The 9,549-nt window shown below is 31.7% G+C and overlaps 1 protein-coding gene across 1 annotated transcript; it reads right to left on the bottom strand.

Moving 5' to 3' along the window:
- Positions 1–5,191: 5,191 nt before the first annotated feature.
- On the bottom strand, positions 5,192–8,215 carry LOC126719975 (G-type lectin S-receptor-like serine/threonine-protein kinase B120; the record flags this gene model as incomplete). The annotated part of the gene is made up of 7 exons (XM_050422466.1): positions 5,192–5,293; positions 6,433–6,743; positions 6,848–6,998; positions 7,081–7,318; positions 7,436–7,646; positions 7,736–7,935; positions 8,038–8,215. Coding segments are annotated over 6 exons (1,287 nt in total), but the record flags the coding sequence as incomplete, so codon positions are not given.
- Between the last annotated feature and the right edge of the window lie 1,334 nt (positions 8,216–9,549).

Below are 9,549 nucleotides of genomic sequence, written 5' to 3'. Positions count from 1 at the left end.
TTTTTTTGTCTTGGCATTACCATAAGAGCATCCTAATCGTTAAATCTAAGATTGCAAGCAGAGGAACTTGTGAGCCATAACTATTATCCCTTCACTACGAGAACACTAGTGGAATTCATTGTTGAACTGGGAGAGTGGGACATTTCCTAAACGCTTTCTATTGCGAGGTTCAAATGTAGTACCTCGATTTGGGAGTAAACTCAATAACCAATACACTACTATCCTAAATAAAAAGATTGTACACTTTCTCTAAAAGTAACAAATATTTATTTGCTTTGCTACTTTAGAAAAATCATTTTGCCTACAATGTACAATTTACATTCCACTAACACTGCTCATGTAAACTAATAATTGTACTTAAAGATATACTTAGTGTACCACGGTTTATCCTTTTAAATAAGAGATAGTAATAAATAAATAAATAAAACTGATCTTTATCGATTTCGTGAAAATTAATCAGTATTTTTCCTGTTTGAATTTCAAAAACAAATAGAGACTATTTCAAAAACAAATAGAGATTATGTCTCCTTATTCTTTCTTTGGATAGTTTGCTTAGGTCTAAGTTTTGAATGGACACTTCCATAGACATTAACAAATTTAAGAGAGCTCCAAGCACCAAGGCCGAAGAACTCATTAAGCTTCATAAACCTAAGATGGTATGGGCTGGGCTCATTTGGTGAAACTTGTGACTAACTCACTTTTATTTCTTTGTTCAATGATATAATCATATAACTCTATAGGAAGAGTCAATTCTATAGGGATGACTACAAGGAACTTGATTTGCTAATTCTGAATATTGGCAAGGCCTCAATCAGGTTTTGAATTTGAATACCAAACTACCTACTGCATTAGCATTGGTACTGCTATATTGCTATTTTTAACACTATCAATACTAAAAATTAAAAAGCATGCTATAATGGTGGAGGGAAAGCCAAAAAATTTGGCTATTGGTGAAAAAAAATATTTTATTAAAAGTTATATTATTTTATTGTGTTAGTAACTTTTTTTTTTTTTTTTTTGAAAATGCATTGTGTTGGTAACTTGGTGGTGGTAGTTGTTTATTGTAGTAAATATATTATTTTATTGTTTATATTATTTTATTGTGTTGAATGCTAAAATAAAACCACTGATGTTGGGTGTTTTGTAAAGTGAGGTGACAAAATAGATAAAGTAGACTTTTGTGGTGCTTAATTGCTAAAATTTTGACACCATTAATGCTAATGCTCTTAGTGAAACAGCCTTCTAGGCTTCTAGCCATTTGGGCTAATATCCAATCTTTATGGTTGAACAATAACTTAGGCCACAGTCGAGGCTTGCAAAAATGCAAGTCAAAACCTCAATGCAAATTTGCTTATATTAGAGCATTCGTATTAGTTCGTGCAAAATTTTCTATCTATTTTAGTATAAAAACCTACTTTTTTTTATTTTACACAACCACTTTTCAAAACACTCCACATCAGGTTATTTATTTTACACCACATTTTATTAAAATATTAATTTTTAATTATTCTCCCAAATCATTTCTCTCTCCTCCTCAGCCAAAAACCAACCCTAATTTGCACACATACCGCCCCTTCAAGGATAAAACGAAGAGTCCAACTCTAAATCAACCTTTGTAATGGATAAAGATGCAGTCAGTTCTTATCTCAGATTCACATTGAGGATAAAGATAACTTCAAATGATGTATTTCAAATATTTGTATTCAAATAATTTGTTGCATACGATCTCACAGCCCTATCAATCAAAATTTCCTGCAAAACCCATCTAAAAAATCAAATCTTACACAAAATTTCCAAAAAATCTTAAATAAAACCCAGCTTCTCAAATATCAAAACCTAAAACCCATCTTTTTAAGATTCTCAAATATCAAGACCCAGCTTCTGCGTTTCTAGCAAAACCCAAAACACAACAAAATTTCCAACAAATCATACCCAAACCCAATGATTTGAGGTTATATACTATGGGAAAGAGAGAAACTGCAAACTTTAAAAATCACTCATCCACCTAAGGGGGTGATATGGTAATTTTGTGTGTGATAAGGGGTATTTTGGATATTATGAGGAAATAGAGGGTCCATTGGAAAACAGCTTATTTAGCTGAAAGTGAAAACTTTTTGCCGAAAGATAAAACTAAAAGTTAACTGAAATAATACAACGGGACTCATAAATAGTACCAAAAAGTAACATGAGACTCATGAATAATAGCAAAAATAAAATAAATAGTAAAACAAGCTGTCCAATATAGGCTTACCTTAAATGCACATGAAGTGAGTTTTTCCCTTTTTTTGGGTCTACTGGGCTGTGATATAAAAAAACAAAGCATAGTAGAATGCCAATGATGTCCCAAAGTTGCATTGAAAGCTCTTTTAGTAGGAATGTCCATTGGACAGCTCATAATCCGACCCAACGAGGCTTTGGCAAAAGAATTGAGCCTCTTTCATTTATAATATCTTGGATTTAATTTAGCACATAAATTGCGGAGTTGATTAGAGTAGAGTGACTTTTTTTGTCTTGGCGTTACCATAAAAGCATCCTAATCGTTAAATTTGAGATTGCAAGCAGAGGAACTTGTGAGCCATAACTATTATCCCATCACTAATGGAATTCATCATTGAACTAGGAGAGTGGGATATTTCCTAAACACTTTCTATTGCGAGGTTCAAATGTAGTACCTCAATTTGGAAGCTCAATAACCAATACACTACCACCCTAAATAATAAGATTGTACACTTTCTCTAAAAGTAACAAATATTTATTTGCTTTGCCACTTTAGAAAAATCATTGTGCCTACAATGTACAATTTACATTCCACTAACACTGCTCATGTAAACTAATAATTGTACTTAAAGATATACTCAGTGTGCCACGGTTTATCCTTTTAAATAAGAGATAGTAATAAATATATAAATAAATAAAACTGATCTTTATCGATTTTGTGAAAATTAATCAGTATTTTTCCTATTTGAATTTCAAAAACAAATAGAGATCATGTCTCCTTATTCTTTCTTTGGATAGTTTGCTTGCGCCCAAGTTTTGAATGGACACTTCTGTAGACATTAACAAATTTCAGAGAGCTCCAAGCACCAGGGCTGAAGAACTCATTAAGCTTCATAAACCTATGATGGTATGGGCTGGGCTCATTTGGTGAAACTTGTGACTAACTCACTTTTATTTCTTTGTTCAATGATATAATCATATAACTCTATAGGAAGTGTCAATTCTACCGGGATGGCTACAAGGATCTTGATTTCCTAATTCTGAATATTGGCAAAGCCTCAATCAGGTTTTGAATTTGAATACCAAACTACCTACTGCATTAGCATTGGTGGTGCAAAAAATTCATACACCACCAATACTAAAAACTAAAAAGCATACTACAATGGTGGATGGAAAGCCAAAAAATTTGGCTATTGGTGAAAAAAAACAATATTTTATTAAAAGTTATATTATTTTATTGTGTTGGTGCCTTGGTGGTGGTAGTTGTTGTTTATTGTAGTAGATATATTATTTTTATTGTATTGTTTATATTATTTTATCGTGTTGAATGCTAAAATAAAATCACTGATGTTGGCTTCTAAAAAAAAAAAAAGTTTCTAAAAAAAAAAAAAAAAAAAACCACTGATGTTGGGTGTTTTGTAAAGTGAAGTGGTAAAATAGATAAAGTAGACTTTTGTGATGCTTAAGTACTAAGTTTTTGGCACCACTAATGTTGATGCTCTTAGTGAAACAGCCTTCTAGCCATTTGGGCTAATATCCAATCTTTATTATTCTCATACCGCCACTTCAAGGGTAAAATGGAGATTCCAACTCTAAATCAACCTTTGTAAGAGCATTCACATCCCAAAATTCTATCACATCCTATTTTACCATCCCAAAAAAGTATTTTATCAATTATACCATACCATTTTACAATAGTCTTAGCATCCTAACTTTTATTTTACAATACAACACATTATAATAATATTTCTACACAATAAAATAATATATCTTAAAACCCAAATAAAAACAAAAATCCAAAACCCAAAAACCTGTGAGAGAGAGAGAGAGGAATTGATAAATTAAGTGAATAAAATATTAAGATTTTTTTTTTTTTTTTAAGAATTGAGCTACAGTGCAATTCTACCTTAGCACTGCTGCAAATTTTTTTTGCAATAGTTGGTTTTTACAAGTCCGGATGTGTGGGGGGTTTTGAGTTTTTATGCTAAATATATGTCATTCCCATTGTGAATGCTCTAATAGATAAAGATGCAGTCACTTTTTATCTCAAATTCATATTGAGGATAAAGATAACTTCAAATGATGTATTTCAAATATTTGTTTTCAAATAATTTGTTGTGTACATTCATATAGCCCTATCAATCAAAATTTCCTGCGAAACCCAAAACCCATCTCTAAAATCAAATATTACACAAAATTTCCAACAAATCTTAAATAAAACCCATCTTTTTAAGATTCTCAAATATCAAGACCCAGCTTCTGTGTTTCCAGCAATACCCAAAACACAACAAAATTTCCAACAAATCATACCCAAAACCCAACGATTTGAGGTTATATACTATGAGAAAGAGAGAAACTGCAAACTCTAAAAATCACTCATCCACCTAAATTACAGCATCTAAACTTCCACACATACCAAAACTCCATTGATGAACTAGAAAATTTTAGAAACCCAAGAATGAAGATGATAAAATATTTTAGTGTGATCTCCAACTCCAAGCCTAGAGAAGCAGAATCAAGGAGACGATCTTTCAAAGATAGGCATAGATGATTGTTACTTAGACGAAGAGAGAGAGTGTGTGAGATCGAGAAAGAAGAGGCCTTGGAGTTAGAGGAAAAGAGAGAGAGAAATTGAGAACAATCTGACTTGGTGAGAGAATAAAGAATAAAAAAGTTAAAAGTGAAATGCAAAGCTATAGTAGTTGTGTCAATATACACAATTACTGTAGCAACAATGAAAATTTATACAAGTTTAGCTCCACTAATGTGGGTCATTTTTGGGGTAAAATGTGTAAAATTGTCTACTTTTTCTTATTTGGAAGGACTGATATGGTTGCTCTTAGATTGACAAACTTTCTTATTTATTTTTTTCACATACAAACAATAAATAAGAAATTTTGACAAACTCTTTTTATATTTCTTTCAATACAACAAACAAACACGATTCTAAAAAAATAAATAAATAAATAAACAAGGAAACACAAACTAGTAACTTTAACAATTTATTACTCTAATAATTTCACAAAAGGACAATAAAAATTGGATACCGTGGTCCAAAGATCATCCTTGAGAGCACCTGTCATATATAAAATATGAATAAAATTAATGACTTATAAAATAATTAAATATAAAAATTTTTAACAAGAAAATATAACATGATAGGTAAAGAAAAATAATAAATTGCACACAAAAAATCTGTTATAAACTTACAAAAAAAAAAAACTAATTTATTTTAGTTCTAAATCTAATACCAAAAATATTCATATTTAAGAAATGTAACTTAAGTTGGAGAGTAATATTATTAATATTTTCATTTACAATAAAGAAAATTTAATATGGCTTTAGTATAAATTAAAACAAGTCAATAAAAATTCAAAATTCAAAATTCAAAATTTGAAAATTTGAAATATAACTAGTCTATAAATGGTTTAAATAAGAACTTAAAATTTAAAATAAAAGGAAATTAGGGGCGGGGTTTCTTCAGAAAAAGAAGAAGAAGAAGAAGAAGAAATGGGTACTCGTGTAACCCTCGGTCAATCCTACCCTACTTGCTTGAGTGGTCGGGTCAAATACAAGGTTTCCTATTTATTCTTGTTTTTATCCACTGAATTTGAATGAACTAATGGATTCAGTTCAGATTTTGCTGGATCTACTTTTCAATACTTTTTTTTTCATTGAAACTTATAGAGACCATGTCGGTTTAATGATATGGAATAATTGTTCAATACAGTTGTACTAAGATGATCAATGCGGTACTCTTCTTAGATGAATAGTGGTTCATTCAGCCAAAAAAAAAAAAAATTGAATAGTGGTTCATGCTAATTAATTTCATTGTGAGATCCATCATTTTTTTTGAGAGAGTTCCAACCTATGGCGTCCGCTTCTAATGATAGCTCTTTATCATTAGACCAAGACACCAATCGGTTTTCGGTATAGGCAGGGATTGAACCCCAAATCTCTTATTCAACCATCAGAGACTTTACCAGTTAAGCTAACTGGAACCCACGTGAGATCCATCATTTATGTAAGAAGAAAGAGCACAACCTCGTTATACTTCAAAGGTATAAAATAATTTTCCCTAGGAAGGATGTAAATACTAGTTTGCATTTCCTTTGAATTATTTTTGTAATATTTCATTTTTCGTTTATTTTTATCATATTTTAAAAGGGGAAAAAATGTAACTACATAGAAATGCATAGTTGTGGAAAGTCATACCTCTATCTTGCATCCATTCTAGAAATGGTCAAGCCATTCACTGAATAGTTTTCTGACTCTTTTCTCTGTAAATCTTCATTATTGACATTACTTCCTGTGAAAAATGCTGGCTTTTTAAGAATAGGAAGTGGCGCAGTTTCATTTTTAAACATAGAAATAACTTCTAGAATTGTAGGTCTGTCCGCCGCACTATCTTCTAAACATGAGAGAGCCACGTGAATGAATCTTAGCAATTGGTGCATAGGACATGAATCTTTTAAAGTTGGATCCATTATGTCTTTCCCAGAATCTCTTTGCCACAAGTCCCATGCCTTAAATAGACATAATTTGTATCAACACTATGGAAAGTGAAAAAAAAAAAAAAAAAAATTGGTGAAGAAGATAGCTAAATCTGTAATAAGCTTCAAAAACTTACATATCCTACGAGGTTCAGTGAGCCGTTAACATTATAGAAGTTGTTGTTCTTCTTTCCGCTCACAATTTCAAGCATTAAAACACCAAAGCTGAAGACATCAGATTTTTCAGAGAAAATGCCCTCCATGGCATACTCAGGAGACATGTAACCACTAAGACAAAAACCAATGGATTAGTGGAGTTGTAAGAACAACTAATTCATCTAACTACCAAAATAAACAAGTTCTAACTTACTATGTCCCAACAACTCTATTAGTATTTGCTTCCAATCCATCACGCTTGAAAATTCTTGCCATACCAAAATCAGATATTTTGGCACACATGTTTTCGTCTAGCAAAATGTTACTAGCTTTCAAATCTCTATGTATTACTTTTAACCTTGAGTATTTGTGAAGGTAAAGTAGTCCTTGAGCAATCCCTTCAATGATATTGACTCGTATTTTCCAGTCCAATAGATAACTTTTAGTTGGATCTGTCTTACAAGGAATAGTGAAGTATGATGATTTCATTATACTCATAATTAAATTGATGATATATTCAATGCAAAATATGTAAAATTACATAAGAATAAAATGAGAGTAATGCTAACCGAAGAGAAAGGAATCCAAACTTTTGTTGGGCATGAACTCATAAATCAACATCTTTTCCTCTCCTTGAAAGCAGCATCCAAGGAGTCTGACAAGATTCATGTGTTGGAGTTTAGCTATAAGAATAAGCTCATTTTTGAACTCCACTAATCCTTGTCCTGAATTTCTTGACAACCTTTTTACTGCTATTTCTCGGCCTTCAGGTAATGCTCCCTATAGTTTATACAACATCGATTATTCAACACTGTCAATCATAAGCTAAAAACCATCTTAACTAGTTTTTTTTTTTTTTGGAAACATACCTTATAAACTGGTCCAAAACCACCTCCTCCAAGCTTACTTTCAGCTGAGAAGTTATTTGTAGCTGTTGCAATACATGCAAAGCTGAACACTTTTATATTATGTCTTGCATTTCCGTCTTTTTCAAGCTCATCTGCATCTAATAATCTATCAGGTGTTGTGAGCTCAAGTAGGTGTTCCTCTTCCCTTCTTTCAGCGTCAACTGTTTTGTTATTTAATATCAAAGTACACTAGCCATTCAAAAAATTGGGCACAAAGTTTTGAACACAATGCAAAAAATAAAATATTATTTGTGATTATATACCTCGTTGTCGATATATCCTCCATAAGCTGAAGGTTCCCAAGAAAAGCACAAGTATAGCAGTAACGATCACTGGTACAATCCATTTCTTATTTCCTTTATTTGGACAAAAGTTATAGTCGTTGTTGAACACGAAAAAGGGAAAAAAAAAGATCAAAGGGTTACAGAAGATTCCAAGATTTGATTACAAAATTCACTAGAAGCAATAGGTATAATAACCTACTTAGCTAGCGTTTGTTTGTTTGTTTTTTTTTTTTTGGGGTAAACAACCTACATACATACAAAACCTCATCTGCAAATTCTTCCACATGAACTTTCTCTATGAACGAACCTCATCTGCAATATTTTGGAATTCTAATAATCAACAAAAACAACTAATTGTCGAAGAACTAACTCTGTGGTTGCAAAGAATTAATGCTATGTTTGGCTATTGGGGGAAGGAAGGAGAGTAGAGTAGAGGGAGGGAGAGTAATTTAATTACCTGGTTTGGATGTTTTTTAAGGAAGAAGAGAGAGAGATTTGGAGGGGTTTGAACTACTTCTAACCCCTTATTTTTAATTCCCCCAAATTGAAGAGATTTGGAAGGAAAGTAGAGTATAAAAATGCTTTGACCAAATGAATTATTAAATTTACCCTTACCATATTAACAAAATTACAAATAAAAAAGACTAAATTATTCCCCTCCTCCTTACTTAATTTAAAAAATATCCAAACAATGTGGAGGATAACCATTCCCCTCTACTCTCCTCTCCACTACTCTCCTTTCCTCTACTCTCCTCTCTCTCAATACTTCCAAACATAGCATAAGAGTTTTAGCCATTCAAGTTCAAGGCAAGAAACTCTCAAAATGTAATTCTGAACACTAAGTGTAAGTTTGGATAGAGCTGAAAAGTGTTTTCAGCTACGTCCAACGTTTTTTCGTGGGTCCCATACATTGTTCACGGGATCCGAAAGTACGAAATTCAGCAAAAACAAAAACTTTAAAATTGGGTTCTATGACACTATTTACACATTTAAAAATTATTTTGCTACAGTGTTTTCAGTAATAAGCGGTATCTAAACAAATCCTAAGAGAAACACTCAAAGGAGAGGAATTTGGACTTCTTTAGCTAAAGGAAATTTGGCTCTTAAATTTGCTCATGTATAGCAATGTTTATCTCTCTATATAGTAAGGGTTGTTTTATATAGGGAAATTTAATTTAAACAAGTGGCATGACAAAAATTTAACTCAAGCGGGAATTTAGCAAAGGTCAAGCAAACATTTGATTAAGTTTTTGATTAAGGGGAGGTCTACCAAACTCTATTCAAAGTTTGCTCAAGTGAGAATATTTTCGCTCAAACAAATCTTTAGAAGCTTGAAATTTTCAATATGCTTCTTGACTTGAATTTAATAAAAACCAAACATGATTACATTAACATCCTCGTAACACTTTGTTTTGACACAAGAATTTGGCTAGTAATCAATGTAAGGTTGAATTTATTCAACCATGTGTTAGCTTTATTCTGTGCCAAATT

The sequence above is a fragment of the Quercus robur genome, chromosome 3, assembly GCF_932294415.1.
Source record: "Quercus robur chromosome 3, dhQueRobu3.1, whole genome shotgun sequence".
Taxonomy (NCBI): Eukaryota; Viridiplantae; Streptophyta; class Magnoliopsida; order Fagales; family Fagaceae; genus Quercus; species Quercus robur.
The sequence above is the reverse complement of the archived record's forward strand: the minus strand, read 5'-3'. Positions and strand labels throughout refer to the sequence as shown.